This window comes from Pteropus medius, unplaced genomic scaffold (genome assembly GCF_902729225.1).
Source record: "Pteropus medius unplaced genomic scaffold, Ma_sr-lr_union100, whole genome shotgun sequence".
Taxonomy (NCBI): Eukaryota; Metazoa; Chordata; class Mammalia; order Chiroptera; family Pteropodidae; genus Pteropus; species Pteropus medius.
In genome coordinates, this window is record NW_024349142.1 from 599,043 (window position 1) to 619,631 (window position 20,589).

At 43.5% G+C, this 20,589-nt stretch overlaps 1 protein-coding gene across 1 annotated transcript; it reads right to left on the minus strand.

Moving 5' to 3' along the window:
• Positions 1–211: 211 nt before the first annotated feature.
• Positions 212–1,156, minus strand: LOC120617065 (olfactory receptor 5-like). The gene has a single exon (XM_039880655.1). It carries the CDS (start codon positions 1,154–1,156, stop codon positions 212–214), a length of 945 nt encoding a protein of 314 aa, XP_039736589.1.
• Between the last annotated feature and the right edge of the window lie 19,433 nt (positions 1,157–20,589).

The window sequence follows — 20,589 nt, forward strand, 5'->3', positions numbered from 1 at the left end:
TGACTTCTAATGTGTACAGGTTTCCTTTGGTGCTGACTGAATGTTGCGGAATTAGATACTGGTGAGTGGTGGTCGCATACAACTTTGTGAATGTACTAAAACCCACAGAATTGTACATTTATAAAGGGTGAAATGTATGGTATGTGAATTACATCTCAATGACAATATAAAACATTGATAGCTTGAGTCTCCCCATTCCCTGGTCAGCCAGTCAGCCTCTGGACCAGTGTAGGCTTTTGTGGAAAGCTGCCTGGACCTCTTTGTTCCTCAGGCAGTAGATGATGGGATTGCACATGGGTGTGACCACTGTGTAGATGACAGATAGCACCTTGTTGAGGTCCATGGCTTCAATGCGGCTGGGTCGGGCATAGATGAAGATAGTGGCCGAGTAGAAGATCCCAACCACCACCAGGTGGGAGGCACAGGTGGAGAAGCCTTTACGACGGGCGGTGGCTGATGGCATACAGAGCACAGCCCTGCCGATGGCCACATAGGAGGATATGGCCACAAGGAGTGAACCCCAGAGGATGATGATGGCAGAGATGAAGTCCACCAGCTCTGTCAGGGCCACATGAGTGCAAGACAGGTTGAGCAGAGGGGAAACATCACAGAAAAAGTGATTGAGGACATTGGGGCCACAGTAGAACAGGCTAGCAATGCATGATGTCTTGACCACTGAGACCAGCAGCCCACCAAGCCATGAGGACATGGCCAAACCCAGGCAGACCTGGGGCCTCATGAGCAGTGGGTAGTGGAGTGGGTGGCAGATGGCTACATAGCGGTCATAGGCCATGGAGGCCAAGAGAGTGCACTCAGTACAGATGAGGGAGATGAAGAAGAAGAGTTGGGTCATGCAGGCTGTGAAGGGCACATGGCAGAGTCCAGTCCAAAGCCCCATGAGCAGACTAGGCATGATCACCGACACGTAGCACATCTCCAGGCAGCTCAGGTTGCCCAGGAAGAAATACATGGGCTTGTGGAGCTCAGTGTGAGTGCAGATGAGGTAGATGATGAGTGTGTTCTCCAGGAGAGTCAGCAGGTAGAGGGACAGGAAGACAGAAAACAGGGTGTCCCTTGTGTATGGCCTTGTGGACAAACCCAGCAAGATAAACTCCTGGACTCTGGTCACATTGCCCAGCTGCAGGGGCCTCTCCATCTGAGGATAAAACACATCTACAAAATATGATACAACTCTATCTCTCTGCACCTGCTTCACCCTAGATCCAGCCATCGTCTCACCCAGGTAAGTGAAATAACTGCTTATCTGGTTTCTCTGCTTCCATTTTTGCCTTCGGCAGTCCTCCATGCAGCAGCTAGTGGAGACTTTCAGAATCATAGATCATTTAGGGTGTCACTCTCCTGCTTAAAATTGACAGATTTCCCCATTATTTTTAGAATAAACATCATGTTCCTTTTCATGGTCTTCAAGCCCTCCAATTTTCTGATTCCTGTCAATTGCTTCAGGTTTAACACATGTCATGATTCTTCTTACATCTACTGAAGCCTTATGGGCACCTACTCACTTTCTCAAAAGCTCTACGGTCCTTCAAACCTTAAGGAATTCCCACACAGACCTCCTGCCTGGACCATCCTTGTCCCCATTCTCACTTTTCTCATTTCTGGGAAACTTAACATCCTTAGTGTAAATTTTTCAATGTCTTATCCTCAGATAACCCTTCCTTGAAAATCCTCTATCAAACCTCAGTGTCATTATTCTCTATCCCCATATCCCATTGCTTCCTTTCAGAGAGATTGGTATCAGTTTAAATTACTTGTGTTTTTGTTCAGTTGTTCAGCATCTCTCCAACTGGGTCGTTAGTCTGGGAGAGGGGTTCTGACTCAGAACTCTATTCTCTGTACCTAGCAAGAAAGCACATTGCCCAGTCTGTTGTAGGTATTCAACACATTACTCAAATGAATGCTGAGTCACAGTTGGTGCAGCAAGAAACGGTTGGGGTGTAGGCTGGAAGCACTGGGACTCCTCCTAGGTGACCTTCTCTTCATTCTCTGATGGTTGTTTATTAGAAAGGAGTCAATGAGATATGGTTGGAAGAACTCACCTTGGGGTAAAAAATCCTGCCTTATCTGTTTTTACAATCATTAGCACATTGCTTGATCCATGCAAGCCTTCATTTTTTCCCTCTGTGAAATGGGGAGAATGATACATACCATGAGATGTTGTGAAGGTTATGTAAGACAATATAAGGAAAAGTTCTAGACAAGTGAGTTATTACTTTTGACAAAATTGGATCAGTCTAATTTTTAGGTAGCATTTAATAAAAAAAACCAGGAAGAGAAAAAATGGTGTAGATGATAAAAGCTCTGTTCATCCCTCTTGCGACCAAATCAAAGTTGTAACAGAAACAGGGAGCAAACAGCAAGGAAAATCACCTGGGATCTAGATGAACAAGCCCTACAACTACACAGAGAATTAAGAAATCACTTTGCAATGGGAGGAGGTAGGACAGAGCGAGGATGCGAGGATGCTTGGTCCCCAGTGGCTGAGTGGGACAGCAGAGGCTATGGCAGCAGCAGCCAGCAGCTGCAGATGCCTCTTAAATGGGCCGTGTCCATGAGTGGACTTTTGCGGTGAGGTCCTTAGAGTAGTCATGTTCATAGAGACAGAAATAGGTTGGTGATGATAGGGGCTGGGAGAGGGGGACGGGGAGTCACTAATTAATGGGGTCAGAGTTTCCATTTCACAAGATGAGAAAGTTTCAGAACTTGGCTGCACAACAATGTGAGTGTACTCAACACCGCTGAACTGTACATTTAAAAATGGTTAAGAGGGAGGCAGGAAAAGATGGTGTAGATGATAGAGGCTCTGTTCATCCCTCTGGCAACCAAATCAAAGTTATGACAGAAACAAGGAGCAAACAGCAAGGAAAAATTGCCTGGGATCTAGATGGACAAGCCATACAACTAGGGAGGAACCTAAGAAATCAATCTGCAATGGCAGAAGGTAGGACGGGGCGTGAATGTGAGGCTGCCCAGTACCGAGCGACTGAGTGGGTCGGAGGTGGCGGCAGTGGCAGTCAGAGCTGCAGATGTCTGTTAAAGGGGCCGTGGCTGCGAGCGGACTTTTGCGGTGACAGAGGACCAGTGCCCTGTCAGCTGTGCAGGGGGCACCAGGGACTTACATGGGGACACTGAGTTGTTGGAGTGAGGGTCAGAGGCAAGAATCTCTCCTGGACAGAAGTGCCGGTGGTATCCATTGTTCCTCTGTTGAGCCTGCCCCACTCTCAGTGCGCAGACTCGGCGCCGCCATAGCTCAGATGTCATCAAACTGGATAACAGAGGTCGCTCCACCCAGAAGATTCCCTGAAAATCTGCCTCCCCCAAGTCGCGGCCCCACCCAAGCCACATCCAGGTGTATCCTCAGTGAGTCAGGTGTTCCTTGCAGAGCAGCACCTAGACCCACACTAGTGGCAGCTGGCCTCGGTTTCTGGCGTGGCTTCTTCAGGCAACTATAAGCACAGCATCTGTGGATTGCTTGCTGAATCTTAACAGGTGGCCCCGGAAGGGCAGAGACTGGGGCTAACTTTGGCCTGCAGGTGAACCCCTCTCAGGACTGTGTCACTGGATACCTACTTCACAAAGCCTCACTAATAAGACCGGGAGACTTAAGAGCTTTGCTTAGTACATAGAAACAGACACAGTAAAGGCAGCCAAAATGGGAAGGCAAAGAAGCAGAAACCATATGAGAGAACGGAACAGAGATCTAGAAATAATGGAGTCAAGCAATCTAACAGATGCAGAGTTCAAAACACTGATTAAAAAGATGCTCAATGAACTTAGGGGAAGCGTTGATGAATTCAGTGAGAACTTCAACAAAGAGATAAAAAAAAAACGTGAAAATGGAAATTATAAAAGAGAACCAGTCAGAAATGAAGAACACATTATCTGAGATGAGAAGTATATTAAATGGAATAAACAAAGTGAATAAAGGAGAGGATCAAATGACCTATATAGAGGATGGGAAAGCCAAAGATACTCAATCAGAATGGCAAGAAAAAAGGAGCCAAGACAATAGTAATAATTTAAGGAGCCAACGGGACACTACTAAAGGTAAAAGTATCCATGTCATTGGGGTATCTGAAGGAAAACAAGATGTTGAAGAGCTATTTGAAGAAATAATGATGGAAAACTTCCCTAACCTGGTGAAGGAAATAGAAATAAACCTCAGGAAGCTCAGAGAATTCCAAAAACCAGGAACCCAAAGAGGCCCACACCAAGACACATCATAATTCATATTTCAAAGGTTAAATACAAAGAGAGAATCTTAAAAGCAGCAAGAGAAAAGCAGCTAGTTACAAAGGAGCACCCATAAGATTGGCAGATGATTCCTCAAAAGAAACTATACAGGACAGAAAGGCTTGGCACAAGATATTTGACAGGATGAAGACCCAGGGTCTACAACCAAGAATAATTTATCCAGCAAAGCTATCATTTATATTTGAAGGACAGATAAAGAGCTTCCCAGACAAACATAAGCTAAAGGAATTTATCTACACCAAGCCAGTATTACAGGAAATGTTGGAGGGACTGCTTTAAGAAGAAAAACATGTATCAAAAACAGGACTAAAGAATGGTAACAACTACATTCCTATCAATAAGTATCTTAAATGGATAATAATTAAGTGCTCCAACCAAAAGATTGAGTGGCTCCTACATATGAAAATGAAGGGGATGGAAAAAGATATTGCTTTGATGAACCTAGAAGTTATTTAAGTCAGACAGAGCACTACATAATTTCACTTATATGCAGAATCTAAGGAACAAAAAGAACAAAGTAATCAAAAACAGACTCACAAATATAGTGGACAATTTGGTGAAGAACAGAAGGGAAGGGGATTTGGGGGGCTGGGAGAATGGGGTGAATGGTTAAAGAAGTACAAATTAGTAGTTGATAGTTGGGCATGGGGATGGGGAGCACAGCAGAGAGAATGCAGTTAGCATTAATATGATGGGTAAGTGGAAGGCCAAGGGAGGGTAGGAACAACTGGGGCAATCCTTTTTCTGAACATATAGTTGTCTAACTAATGTACCGTATACTTGAAACTAATAAAATAAAATTTAAAAAATAGTAATAAAGAATGGTAACAACTACATTACTATCAACTAGTACCTCAAATGGAAAAGAATTAAGAGCTCCAACAAAAAGACTGAGTGGCCGAATAGATTAGGAAACAAGATCCCTACATATGCTACCTACAAGAGACTCACTTCAGATTAAAAGACACACAGACTAAAGGAAAGGAGATGGAAAAAGATATTGCCTTATTGGACCTAGAGGGTATTGCACTGAATGAAATGAATTGTATAGAGAAAGACGAATATCACATGATTTCACATACACATGGAATCTGAAGAACAAAATCAACAACAACAACAAAAGAGGAAATAAACTCATAGATACAGAGAATATTTAGAGGGATACTAGAAGGGAGGGGAAGGGGGGAACCAAATAAAAGGCAAAGGGATTAAAAGGTACAAATGGAAGAATAGACATGGAGATGTAGAGTATAGCATGGGGAAGATGGTTAATAATATTGTAATGAATATGTAAGAGGGAAGAGAGGTACTAGATTTAGTAGGGTGATTGCTAGTTATGTGGATCTCTGATCAATATGCTATACAACTGAAACTGATATATTATTATATGCCAACTATAATTGAAAAAAACATTTAATTGTACAATGTAAATAACAAGCAACTGATGGTCTATTATATTTCAATAAAGCCAGAAAAAATGTTTTTAAAAAAATTCTACACCAAACATAAGTGGTTCTCGGTATCTTGGAGTAGAGAAAAATCCTTATCTTTCTATTCTGAGATTCCTCTATTAATTTGATGGCATTTATTGATGAAATTTACCACTATCTAGTAGTGAAAAGAGTCAGCTATGTTAACTTTCTAGAAAAACCAATGGAAATTTGATTTCTTTTTTCTTCTAGAGAGTGCTATATCCACTCCACACCCCCCCCCCAAATTTCTTATTTAAAGATGAAGGTAACATTTATTTCATTTATCTATGTCCAGGGTATGTCCTTTACATAAAAGATTTCATTTCTTTTCAATGCCCTGCAAAGTAGCTGTCATTTCCTTATGCTAAAGATAGAAACCGAGGTTCCCAGAGACTACAAGTATGAAGTGAGAACACTGGGATTTTTCAACTCGGTTCTATATGATTTACTACCCATCAGTGCCTCGCATGTGATTGTGTTGCTTGCAAAGCATGCCCTTGGTCTGTTTGAGAGCTGCCTGGAGTCTCATCTAACTTTAGAGAGGATTGAATGAAGCAATGAGGTTAATAGTTTAATGATAAACTGCCCTCTTCAGGGACATGGTGTTGGAGCTGTCCACAGTTCTGAAACAATCACTTTACTCCTGCCCTGAGAACAACCCCACCAGAGGCAGCAGTCTGTGGTGAACACGGCTCTCCACAAGGTTGCTAGTACTGGCTGGCTATGCTCCCCTTAGTTCTAAACGAGAACACTCAAATAATCCACTTCCCTTTTGTGTTCCCCCCACCCCCGCTTGGCTTTTCTCTTCTGTCACCCATGTTCTCTCTGCTCCTACTTCTGCTCATAATCCCTTTCTTTCTTTTCCACTGCACCAGACTTAACTCTGCTATAGTCTCACAATCAGTTGCCTTAGATAGAAGTGGGCTTTTTTGTTTGTTTGTTTGTTTTTGTTTTTGCTTATCTCACATAAGAAGTAAGCAGTTTAATTCCAAAGGCCACTCCAGAATCAGGGTGCACAGAATTTTCATTTAGGAGTTTTATTTCCTCCCACTAATGGCGAGCATGAACAATATCCCCCAGCACATGGAGATGAACAATATGTAGCCTGCCAGGGGAGTTTTCTATCTGGCTCTTTTTTTTTTTTTGGCTAAACTCAGACATGTTGCTTTACCTGTCTGGCCTTCAATATCCTTTTCTAAGAAAAAGATGGATATAATTACCTTCATCTCAAATTCCATAATATCTCCACTATTAAATAAGTGTCAGACAGACCTGGATCTCAATATAGGACCTTCCACTTAATAGAGGTGAGGTTTTGGACAAGTTACACATCCTCATTGAACTTCAGTTTCCTTACATGCAAGTGGGGGATTTATTATAGTACTTAATTCATAGCATTGCCATATGCTAGGTTTCTGGCACACAATAAACCATAAATATTAGTTATTATTAAGTAGTATGCCATCCAAATATAGATATTTATCTTTATGAGATGTACATTATTTCATTAATCCATGTTGTAGCCATCCTGTGAGTGAAGTATTGGGCTCTGCATTTCACAAAAGAGGAAATGGAGCTTAGACAGGTGGAAAAACTTGACCAGTTTACACAGATGGGGGCAAATCCAGCAGTCACACCTGGGTCTCTCTGGTTCCAAAGCCAGTGGTCATTTTTCTAGACTCTGTTGCCTTTCTGTGGGGAAGAAGCTCCACACATTTGAATGTGTCCAATGAATCTGAGCTTCGACCTGACCTCCAGACTGGGTTTCAGTGCCGGCATATTCATCTAATCCCTTCTAACAAGGGAGGCAGTCATGCAAAGCACAACACAGGGTAGAGATTTGATGAAAGAGTATTTACTTCTAGAAGGAAAGACTAGGAAAACCTCATGCAACATCTGATATTTTAACTGAATCTTGAAGGATTAATAGAATTCTGGAAGTTGAAAAGTGGGTAGAGTAATGGGCAGCCCAGGAAGAGGAGCCACACTAGCAAAGACATAAAAGTGTGACCACGCTTTGACCACAGTCACTCACATAGTTGAGAACTTTAGCCCAAGTTTTTGGCTCCCAACTCAGTCTTTCATTTTTCATGATCCATGAGAGACATCTTGGTGTGGTAGAAAGAATTTGGGCTTTAGAATCGCATGGACCCAGACTCCAACTCCAGAAACCCTACTGCCCACTTGTATGAGATCAGGCATTTTAACTTATTCTTACTGACCTTCAGCTTCTCCATCTGTAAAACAGGGACTATATTTGTAACTACATCATAGGATTATCAAGGGGATAAAAGGAAATAATGCAAGGAAAGCAGCCAGTGAAGCACCTGACACAGAGTATACATGCCGTAAGTACCATTTTCTTTTCATCTTGATAGTCCCTTCCCTTTGCCCCCTATTGAACTATCCAATCTCCTTACCTGAATAACTTGAGTACAGTGGTTCTATAAGAATGGATACAATGAACCTTCTTCCTTTCCTGGGGTCTCTGGTCAGTGACTAGGTGGCCTGAGTATCCACTCAAGGACAGAATTTTCAGGAATGGAAAATTTGTTCAGTAGTCAGAAGACAAGAATATTTCCTTGAGTTCCCGCCAGCCTGGAAGGAGCTGTCCTGGGTTCTGAGCCGGAGTTTCCACCAGACCCACCTCACTTTTACCCACTGCACACTCTCGGCATTGCCAAGTTGCCTCTCATCATAGACAGAGAAGCCAGCTTAAAACAAAGCTCAGGATCTCTGAGACCTCCCTCCCCTAATCTCTGTGGAATTAAAGAGCAAATGGGAAGGATTTTTTTTTTTTCCGAATCTCTATTGGGCAAAGGGACACCTAATTTGGAATCCATATTTAGGCCACATCAATAAGCATGCATTGATACCCTACTGTATGCTAGAATGTGTTTTGTATTCTGGAAACACAAAAATAAATCAGATTTGACTTTTGTTTTGAAGGTCTGTGGCAAAGGTGGATATTTAATCAGATGAGGGCCAGAGATTGGGGAAGTAGAGAGGAAGGAAACTAGTCTGGTACAGGGACTTACAGGAGAATGTGGCAACTGCATTGAGGTTTCAGGGAGCCTGTTAAGGTTATCTTCACTTGGCACAAGGCAAGAAACTCCACATGTGCAGCAGGCACATACTTGTGCAAGGTCATGTGCAAGATTTTTTTTTAACACACTCTCTTCTTTGTCTTCTTATGAATTTAGAATTTCTTAGTATGAAAGTAATATTTCAGGCCCTGCACTATATGTACCCAAGCGAGATCCCGCGCTTCACTCAACATGGTTCTCCACTGTCTCCGACTCCTCTCCGTACCTGTAACACATGGTTCCTTTTCATACTTCCATACCTCAGCATATTCCAATTCTTCTGCCTAGAGGACCAACCCTGCCCCCCGTCCCCTTTCCTCCTGCAGAAATGAGTCATCCTTTCAGGTTGAATACTTGGAAAACTATCACTAGCCTCCTTTATCACTGACTCCAACCCTTCTTTTCTTTCTTTGTGGATTTTTTTAATTGGTGAAATATATATAACACAAAGTTTGCCATCTTAGCCATTTTTAAATGTACAGCTCATTAACATTAATGACGTTCCCATTGTCAACAACTGTCACCACCATCCACCTCTAGAATGCTTTGTCCTGTAAGATTGAAACCCTATAACCCATTAAACAACTCCCTATTCTCCCCTACCCCGGCCCATAGAAACCACCATTCTATTTTCTGTTTTTATAAATTTGACCACTTTTAGGACCTCATATAAGTGGAATCATAGAATATTTGTATTTTTATGACTGGCTTATCATAATGTTCTCTAGGCCCATTCATGTTGTAGTGTATGTCAGAGTCTCCTTCCTTTTTAAGGCTGAATAATATTCCATTGTGTGGATGGACCGCATTTTGCTCATGCATCCATTTGTCAGTGGATACCTGCTTTCACCTTTCAGCAACTGTGAATAATGCTGCTATGAACATGGATGTACACATATTTCTTTGAAACCCTGCTGTCAATTATTTGTGACCCCCAATCTCCTTTTGTTCAATGATGCCTGGGGCTGGTTGGATGTCTATAGATCAGGGGCCTGCAGGGCTAGATCCAGACCAAGCTGGAGTTCATGGACATGAGAGTGGCTTCCAACTCTTGACGGGTTCTAGTGAGAAGAACTGCAGTGCCTATTCTATCTAAAAAGGTCACCTCAGCAAGCTGAGTCAACAAATGGGAATTCATAAGGCAAACCACATCTAAGTCACGTAACCATATGAGTGGGGGACTTGCAGGGAGACTCAGGTTAAAATCTCGATTGTGACAGATACTAGATGTGTGAAAATATTCTTATAACTGTATTTTTTTTGTGTTAAATTTAGTTGATATCTTCATGCTTTAGTAGTTGAGGTCTTGGTGTGGATTTCTACCAATGTAAAAATACTGGAGGGGTGTCAACATACTTGGAGGAAGTTTTCAGTTGTTTCAGCTATGAAACAAATATTTGCTTTTTAAAATGTTTGAAACATATAGAAATAAATATGTCCTTTTCCATTTCAAATCAACTATCCATAGGTAATGCAAGGAACAGCTGTTATATACTTTTCAGAAAATTTTCTATATATGAATTTTATGTATATATACTTTTGTTTTTCACAAATGGGATCATATTATGCATACTCTTACAATTTCTTTGTTTAACCCTATATTATGGTTCATCTTTCTGTATCAGTATATATAGGTTTCCCTCCTGCTTTTGAAATTATAAATTATTGCATTGTATATTAGGTACTGTAATTTATTTTACCAATTCCAATAACAAATTTTCGTCGTTTCCCATCTTTTTTCCCATTCTAAACAATTCTGAAATGAAAAGTCTTATACAAATGTCTCTATGTATTGGCATAAGTGTATTTGTAAGATCCATTCCTAGATGTGGTATTTTTTGGATCAAAAGAAATATACAATATAAATGTGAAGAGATACTGCCAAATTGTTTCCTAGAAATTTGTTTTGGTGTACTCTCCTATCAGTAGTGAATGAGAGAAGATAATGTTTTTAATAAAGACTTATTAGAGCACCATTAGATAGGGAAGTTAGTACTATGCCAGGAGATACTTGGAGACAGAGTATGGTCTTGTTCATCTTTCATCCTTGGCACACAGCACTGGGACTACTCCATAAATACTTGCAGAGAGGACAGAGGGAGAGAAGAAGGTTATTCTGAGAAGGATGTGGAGTAGGGTGAGCTTGACTTGCAGTAGCAGGGAGTGGATCTGAAGGATGAACACTAGCTCCAAACTCTAGCTGTGTCCAGGCCACGATTTGGGACTATTGTTAGAGGCAGGGAAGAGGATAAACCAGGCATGGCCCAAACCCAGGACTCTGACAGCTTCTGTAACATCTTGGAATGCCTCTTTCAGGTGCAAGCAAAAAAAAAATCAAACTCAAAATTAAAATTTAAAAATTGGAATATATCAGCTCATCCTGGGTAATATGGCACAAAGAAACCCAGGTGCTCCAATGATAACATCAGGATTCAGTGTCTTTCTCCATCTTGAGAATCTTCTTGCCTCTCTATGGGTTTTATTACAGATATGTTCATTCTAGGTGCCTCTTGGCAGGTTCAGATCTACATCCTACTAGTCTCCAGTACCAGAGAAAGCCAGTCTTCCCCTAGGAGGACCAGCACAAATCTGGAGGTTTTTTCCACTTGGACTGACCTGAGTCTTGTGATAATCTCAGAAACAAAAATCACTCATGGAGATAAAACATAGCAGTAGCTCCAGGGAAGGGTCAATACAAACTGAAACAGCTCAAGTAGGGAGTGATGGCCACCTTCAAACTGGAGAGGCTACTAGCCAGGAGAAAGGGAAGTAGGTGGTGGACACACTTCACTGCAGGGGTCTTCTCCAGCTGTCTGAAGGCACTGCACCAGTGTTTGCTGCCCCGTGGGCTCTCTCTCTGGAAGAAGACCCTGTCCTTTCAAGAAGGGAGAGTCCTCACAGCATATCTGAATAGTCACTCATTCTTTATTCATTCTTTTGGAAAACAGTTATTGGTTGGCTGCTGTGTGCCAGACATGGTGCCAAGTGCTGAGGGTGAAATAATGAGTGAAATTAGACATAGCCAATTTACAGCTTAGTGGGGACTGGCAGACATGAACCCAGCCAGCATAGATACAATTATAATCGAATAGACGTTTTTCCAAAGAAGGCACCCAAATAGCTAACAGGTGCATGAAAAGGTGCTCTACCTCACTATTCATCAGGGGAATGTAAATCAAAATCACAATGAGATATCACTTTGTACCTATCAGAATGGCTAGTAATGGAGACAAGACATGAGTGCTGGCGAGAATGGAGAAAAGAGAACCCTTGTGCACTGTTGATGAGAATGTAAATTGGTGCAGCCACTATGGAAAATAGTATGGAGTTTCTTCAAGAAATTAAAAATAAAACTATCAAATGATCTAGCAATCCCACTTCTTGATATATGCCAAATAGAAATGAAAACAGGATGTCAAAGAGACACATTCACTCGTGTTTATTGCAGCATTATTCATTATAGCCAAGATATGGAAACAACCAAAGTGTCTATCACCAGATAGATGAATGGATAAAAATGTGGTTCATATATAATGGAATATTACTCAGCCATGAAAAAGTACACACTTACACTCAAAAATTATTTGCTGTTTGCCTGAAATTCAAAATCAAAAGGGTGTCCTATATTTATGTTTACTGAGCTGGCAATGGCACTTAACAGGAACCGTGCTATGACCCTGCTTTTAAACATGGAGAAAGTTCATGCTCCACTACCAGGAAGAGAATCCTGTTGTCCTCAACAAACTGAGTGTCAGGATGGTGGCTGGATTAAAGACAACCATTAGAGGTGTTCTCCGGGTAGGGCTAGGTGAACAGTTCTGGAATCATTGAGAGGCCATGGAATGTGGATCCCTTTTCTCTGATGATGCACACACCCCAACACAGCCTTCACTTCCTCATTCTAAATGCATAGATGAAGGGGTTGAGCATGGGAGTCGTCAGAGTGTGAGAGACAGACACCACCTGCTTGCTCTCCAGGAAGTAGCTGGCCTTGGGTGACAGGTAGATGAGCCCTGTTGTGTCCTAGAACAGAACTATCATGATCAGGTGGGAGGCACACATGGACAGGTCCTTGTGGTGCCCAGTGGCCAATGGCATCCACAAGACGGTGGCCAAGACCCCAGTGTAGGAGGTGGCTATCATACAGAGAAACCATGACAACCAGCACTGTGACTGCCAACACGGTAGCCTCCAAGCTTGATGTCCCCACACACCAGGCTCAGCAGAGGGTTGATGTCACAGAAGTGGCAGATGCCACAGGGCCCACAGGAGGAAAAGCGAAACATCCAGATGGTGAAGACCAGCCACATGGGGACCCTGGCTAGCCAGCACATGGCGGCCAGCCCGTGGCAGAGCCATGGGCTCAGATGATGCCATAGTGCAGGGGCCTGCAGATGGCCACGTAGCGGTCCTGGGCTATGCGATTAGGAGGAAGACCTCCATGTGATGCAGGAAGCTCGCAGGGGACATGCCCCACTAGGGATCGCCAGCAGCTGGGGCACGGTGTCCAGCAGGAAGCAGATTTCCACCAAGGCCGGCTTGTGCGGGAAGAAGCTCACAGGCAAGCGCAAGGCCAGGTTCAGTGCGGTGAGCCCTGCGACGTGTGGTACCCCGCAGAGTGAGCAGGAGGTGGCCAGAAGTGCTGGCAGGCTGATGGCAGGCGCAGCACTGCCCCTGCAGGAGACAGCAGCAACAAGTCATGCGCCCAGCTCTGATTGGCCCAGGGCAGGCCTGCAGGGGCCTCCGGAGCCTGGTGAGGGAGGAAGGAAGGAGAAGCGTGAAGGAGAGAGTTGCACCCGCCTGCCCTGTCCCCTTGAACGCCCCCCATGACCTCTGAATGAGGGCCAGTGGCCCACGAGACCTGGCCAGAATGGCTCATCTGCCTTTCTAAGCTCGTCTGAGTTGCGTCCACTGCTGTTGTCCGCGTCAGGGCTTTCCAGCCCCCTGGAAATGCTTTTCCCCTCAGGTGCTGGTTTCATTGTTTCCCTTTTGCAAGGACCTGGGTGGATTGGTTGTGGCTACCTGTCCTTCCCCACGGCCCTCTGACCTGCTCCCTAAGTCCAACTTCAAAGACCTCACCACCTGTGAAGCCCATGGTTTCCTGCTGCCTCGGGCCCTGTGTGCTTGTTACTCCCTCCACCCAGATCCTCTCCCTGGATAGTTGTGTAACTTTTTTCTCTTTTCCTGCAAATATCAACTAAGATGCGCTCCCTGACAGTCCTTTCTCAATGACCTGATTTAAAGTAGCCCCCCGCCCCCACATGTACAGACGCTGATCACTGTGTGACATCCTCTCGTTTGCTAAAAGCACATCTGAATTAGCTTGGATTGTTTACTTGTTTACCATCTGTCTGCCCCATTTATTGTGTCACGGCCATGAGCCCCTTCTGCCTAGTTTGCAGCTGCGTTTGTGGCACAGGAAAGAGTGACTGGTAGGTGCTCAGTAAAGTTCAGTCCATGAAACGGTCGAGTCCTTTTTCCAGTAGAAAACATACAAAATATGTACTTTCTCCTCACACAATATTTTTTATTCTGTTTGGTTCAAATATATTCTGTTTCATTTTTTAAAATGTTGGTTTCGACCATCTAAATCAGTGGATCTCAACTGGGGATAATTTGACCACCACAGGGGACATTTGGCAGTGTGTGAGGACATCTGGGTTTGTTACAACTGGGATGCCATTGGCATTTAGTGGGTAGAAGACAGGGATGCTGTTAAACATCCTGCAGTGCACAGGACAGTCCCCCAAAACAGCAACACAGAATGATTCACCCCACCCCCCATGTGAGTAGAACCAAGGCCTAGAAACCTGATATAAATCAATTTCCAGATCCACTAATGGGCCTCGACCTGCAGTTGGAAGTGAAAGATCCCAGGCTAGCAGGACAGACAGACATAGTAAGTGGACAGCATGACAAAGAGATAGAGATCCTTGGCTGAGAAATGGGGTGATAGAAAACTCAGGGTCACTCCCAGACCTGCCGCGGGTGAGCTGGGTGAAGTCGGCTGAGTTTCACCACCTCTGAGCCTATTTTCTTGTCTGTGAAGTGGTGAGAGGAATGTTTCTCTAACCTGGAAGACAGCAGGAAACGGTCCAGCCAGAGCACTTAGCACTCACCTGGAACACAAGGATGGCCTGGCGATCTCTTTTTTTTAATCCGATCATGTCATGTTTCTTTTCGGAATGATGGCCTTGGGTGGGGGTTTGGCTCTTTATTCTAAGTGCTGTGGGGAGTTACTAGAAAGTGGCAGGATTACAGCAGATCTCTGTGGAATATTATACAGCCGTTAAAAAGGAATGCAGCCTGGAGACAATGAAATGGAAGATATTCAGGAAATACTATGTTAAAAAAAAAAAAAAAGCCAGCAGCTTTTGAAAGGAGAAGAACGGTATGATATAAGAAACAGCCATCAAGGGCAATGCCACAAATTTTTCCCTAGCGTCATATATTTGTGTATAAATGCATAGGCAACGCAAGGAAGGACACTCTCCTACATTGAAATGATGGTGGTTGCCTCAAGGGTGAGGACTACAACTGAGGTGAAAGTCAAGATGAACTTTAGACTTCTCCCTTTTACATTTTATTAAGAGGGTGTATTTATCGGTTACTGCGACATTGTACTTTATCAACTCTGATTTCATCTCTTTGTGAAATTGACCTGCAGGGTTGGACTCAGAGCCATGCAGAAGACCGAACCCCATGTTCCTTAAATCCACATCCACCGGGTTCAAGGATGTGCCTATGGAACGAGTTTCAATCATAATTTGCTTTGCCAGTTGGAATCACTAAACTAAGAACAGGTTGCACATCAGGGCACGTTGCTGCTTCTTGTTATGCTTGCTCCTTGAATTCTTCACACCCAAGGGGAGAAACACATCCTCGCTGTGCCACAGAGCAGTGCATTCCAAAAATGTGGGTTGTGATCCACTGAAATAAGTTTAGGAGAAATTGACCCACAGTCTTTCAATGAAGTACTGTAGAACAGATTTAAAAAAAAAAAAAAGATCATGGTGTATAATAAGGTGAAAATTGTTTCATGAAACTTTTGTTTCAGTTATATGTGTGTGTGTGTGTGTGTTTGCTTATCCAGAAAATAAGCTGTATTTCTTCCTAGTTCTCACTGTCTAAAATTTTTTTTTGTGAAGCACCACTATAGAAATTGCTTTTTATGAGAGAAGAGATGTACACTAGGACCTCTTTTTGTTTGAGCTACGTCTAAGTCTGAGAAACATTGTTTTAGAACATTGCAAAAAGTAACAAAACACTGGCAGGTGGGAAAAATCTATGGCAGCTCTGAAATCCTATGAGTTTGTGTAAAGGACAGAGAAGTTTACCAGCTCCCGGCCACCTGGAGGAGAGAGGGCCAGAGCCTCTGGTTCCTATTCATGCTATAGCTGTGGTCTTGATTTTCTCTTTAATAGAGAGTCTGACAGTTTTGGTTTAACTTTCACACATTTTTAAAGAAATTCTCTTCCTCCTGTAATAGTCACCCCATCAGCCTTCCCCCGCTCTCTGCCCAGCATTCATCATGTCCATGCTCAGCTAAGTCCACTTCCCCTCCTGCGAAACCCCTGTTCATTTTCTTTGCCCTCCCAGGAATGACACAGATAAACCTTCAGGCTTGAAGTTATGCCCGGAAGAGAAAGAGAGGGACTCAGTCTGACAAGTGCCAAGCACTCATACAGGATCTGCTGCATACCAGCCACTGCTCTATGCATATTACCAATGTATTGAATCCTCACAAGAGCCCTCAAACTAGGTACTGTCATCCCCATTTACCAGTGTAGTGAACTGAGACTCGAAAAGTTAAATAACCTGCCCATGTCCCCACAGCTTATAGGAGTACATGCCAGCCAAGATCTGAACCTTGGTTGGAATGACAGAGACAGAGAAGAAACAGAGAAATTGTTAAAATCCTGGTGAATCTTAGAGAATTTTCTTCAGGGACTTTTAGGCTATGCTAAGGAACTTGACCAGTGGTCCTCGGAATAATAAGAACATCTTCAATCTGATAAAGGGCTCTCACAGTGCCCACTGCCTCCAGCAGTGCCCACCAGGTAGGAAAAGTCCAATAAAAATTCTCAACCCTCTTTGAGAGAAGGGACCCTCTCTGCCTTGGTCCCTGCTGAACACCCAGGGCCTGACCCAGAACCTGACACACAGAGCTGACATCTCTATTTGAGGATGCCTGTCTCTGTAATTGTCCCTCCTGCAGTATGATTTCCAGGCACTGGTTACTAATATCCCTATGAAGTCCCAACCCCGACCCTTGGGCATGTCAGGGATGACCTGAGCATATGATGCAGAATGACAACTGCCTCTATTAATGACCCAGCATCTCCTTCCATGTGGCCCCAGTCTCACCTCTGGACAAGGAAGGAACCAGCTGCTTTGGAGCTATTCTTCGAAACAGGTTTAATGCCAACAGCATTTAGGGTGGGAGGCTTGCTATGGGAGGATGGAGTTAGAACTTAACTATCCTGCCAAGCACCAGGGCAAGGACGGCCCAGAATGAGACCTCGAATAAGCTGCGCGACCTGGGAAAAGTGGTTTAACCTTGATGAGACCTCCGTTCTCTCATCTGAAGGGATGTAATAATCCCTATGGCTCAGGGCTAGTTGGAGGGGAACAGCCTGGCAAAGAGTAGGTGCCCCAGGTGTTTCAGGGAGTTGTCTTTCAAGCCAACCAGATGCAACTTAAACCCAAGCTCTGCCAATGACTAGCTCTGTGAGTTACTAAACGTCTCTGAGCCTCTGTTTCCTCACCTACAAACTGACTATAGTAATGGTGTCTATCCAATGAGACTGTTGTGAGAATTCATTGAAATCACATACAAACTGTGGGATACAGTGAGCATTCAGTAACTGTAAGCAGTGATCATCAACCTCACCACCACCAATATCAGTACTCCAACCCCCACGATTATTATCACCATCACCCCCACCATCACCACCACCACCATCAACATCAGCACCATCAGTACCATCACCATCATCATCATCATCATTATCACCATCATCATTACTACCCTTCTGACCTCCTGCCTCCAGGATGTCCCAAAGGGGCTGGATTCTGTCTGCTCCCGTCACACATATAAAATATCCACACTATTTACCCCAGCATTTGAGGCCCCCAGAAATTTGTGCCTACCCATCTCCCCATCTTCATGTCTTACCATGTCCTTACCATACTTCCCCACACCCCGTGGCTCCTGGTTATATCAGGGGAGATGAAATAATCTCTGTGCTTGCAATCTGTGCACTTTCCCATATGGCTGCCATGCTTCACTAACAAAAGCAACAGTAGCCATTTTAAGGACCTTATTGTAGAAAATGAAAATGCAGTTGACCCTTGATCAATGCGAGGGTCAAGGGCACCGACCCCTGTGCTGTCGAAATTCACGTATAACTTTTGACTTCCCACAAACTTAATTACTAACAGCCTACTGTTGACCAGAAGGCTTACTGATCACATAAGCAGTCAATTAACATGTATTTTATATGTTGTATGTATATACATTGTAGTCTTACAATAAAGTGAGCTAGAGAAAAGAAAATGTTATTAATAAAATCATAAGGAGGATTTACAGTGTTTATTGAAAAAAAAAAACACATGTAAGTGGACCCACACAATTCAAACCCATGTTGTTCAATGGTCAACTGTCCTAGCTATTGCTGACAGTGGTTGGGAGCATGGGCTCTGAAGCCAGACTTCCTCACTTGCTTGCTTGGGTGAAGTGTTTGAACACTGTGACCCACAGTTTTTTCTCATGTAAATGGAGCATAAAAGTTGTACTTACCTCCTAATGTGTGTGTGATGATCAAAAAGTCCTGCATAGAAGTGATGCCTAGTTCTTTTCACACCATCAATAAACATTCTCTAGTACTATTAACACTGCGTGCCTAACCATGTGCCACATCTCCAAGGCCTGCAATAGTTCATATCATATTGGGAGTGCTCGATGTGTTTGTTGAATGAACAAATGATTGAGCAAATGACTGTTGTCATTTGTTAAATGCCTGCTGAATGCCAGATGCCTGTTTAGGTATTTTACCATCCGTGAGTCAGTTTTGTAAGTCACAAATAGCATTAAAAATAGAACAGAGAAGAGATTATCAGCACCTCAAGATGTATAGATGAGAGAAGCTTCAGATGTATGTATGTCTGTATATCTAAATCTATATCTACAACTATATCCCTTTCTCACATCCATATCTATTTATATACATATATCTATGTCTACATCTATGTCATGTTGAAATAAGTGTTAATGTATCTGTGTGTCAATCTAGGTCCACGTCCCTATCCATATTAAAATTTATATCTATATATTAGGGACATATAGAAAGGAGACAGAGAGAATGTTTAGATATTACATGTATATGTAATATGTATGTGCACATGTATTACATGTGTGTATATATGTCTTATTGTATTTGCTATATATACATGTACATGTTGCACATATATGTCTATATAGAGAGAGATAGAGACACAGAGAGACAGACAGAATGAGTAGCATAGTGATTAAGCTTGTACCCTTTGACCAGAATCTCCCCATTTCCCCCCCACCAAGGCCCCTGACAGCCACCATTTTACTCTCTGTTTTTATGAGTTTGATGTTTTTTAGATTCCACATATACGTGGCATCACACAGTATTTGTCTTTGGCTTATTTCACTTAGCATAATGCCCTCTAGGTCCACCCACATTGTTGCAAATGGTCCTGGACCTTGACTGCCTACATTGGGCCATCATACACCTCTTACTAAAGGTACCTATTACCCAACTTATTTGTGCCTTCGTTTTTTCACCGCTAAATGTGTAAACAAGGACCACAATACTAGTTGCCTCATAAGGTTTTTCTGCAGCTTGTATTATAACACATAAAGCTGTCATAAAAATGCTCGGTACATCACAAACTTAATATAAAGTGTCACATATTACATCTGGGTGACAATGAAAAACAGATGTCTTACATTGGCTTGGGGTCCAAAAACCCGTGCCTGTTCTACCTTATTTATTTCATCCTGACAGTGTTTCTCTGGGGCCGCTATTTTGTCCTATATCAGGAGTCAGCAAACAAAGCCATTGCTAAAAATCAGTTTTCACGTTATTAAATGGTCAAAAAGAAAATTAAAAAAAATAGAAGAAGCTTTTGTGACCCGTGAGCATTATATAAAATTCAAGTTTCAGTGTCCACGGATAAAGGGTTGTTTTGGAAGCACAGCCCTGCCCTCATAAAGTTGGGAATATTTACTTCCTTTACAGAAAATGTTGGCAGCCTCCGCACACCAGTCACAGAACGCTTCGAGAGGTGCGCGGGGATTCGGGGGAGACAGTGACGTGCACAAGGTCACAGAGCTCGGCGTCAGGCCCCAGCTCTGTGTTTCCTGCTGCTGCGATGATCCCAGCACGGGAGGACTCGACCCCCTCCAGCCAGCACGGGTGGAGCCGGCTGCGGTGTGGACCTCGCTTGTAGATGCGTGGGTTTGGGACGGGTGTGGTGACAAGACAGGAAAAGGCCACCATCTTGTGGCACTTGGTGGGGAGGGGGCTGGAGCCCTGGGGGCTCAGGTACGTGGCGATCACCGTGCTCTAGGAGAGCGCTGCCACAGCTGCAGGTGGACAGGGCCTCGGGAGGCTCCTAGAGCCGTACCGCCGCCCGGAACAGCGGCGTAGGCGGCAGGGGGCAAATGCTGGAGAGGCTGGGTGCGCCAGAGCTGAGGGCCAGCCAGTGTGCGGTGGCAGTGG

What these genes read in the sequence shown, in the direction of transcription:
- LOC120617065 (XM_039880655.1), bottom strand. Translation starts at nt 1,156, where the DNA reads ATGGAGAGGCCCCTGCAGCTGGGCAATGTGACCAGAGTCCAGGAGTTT.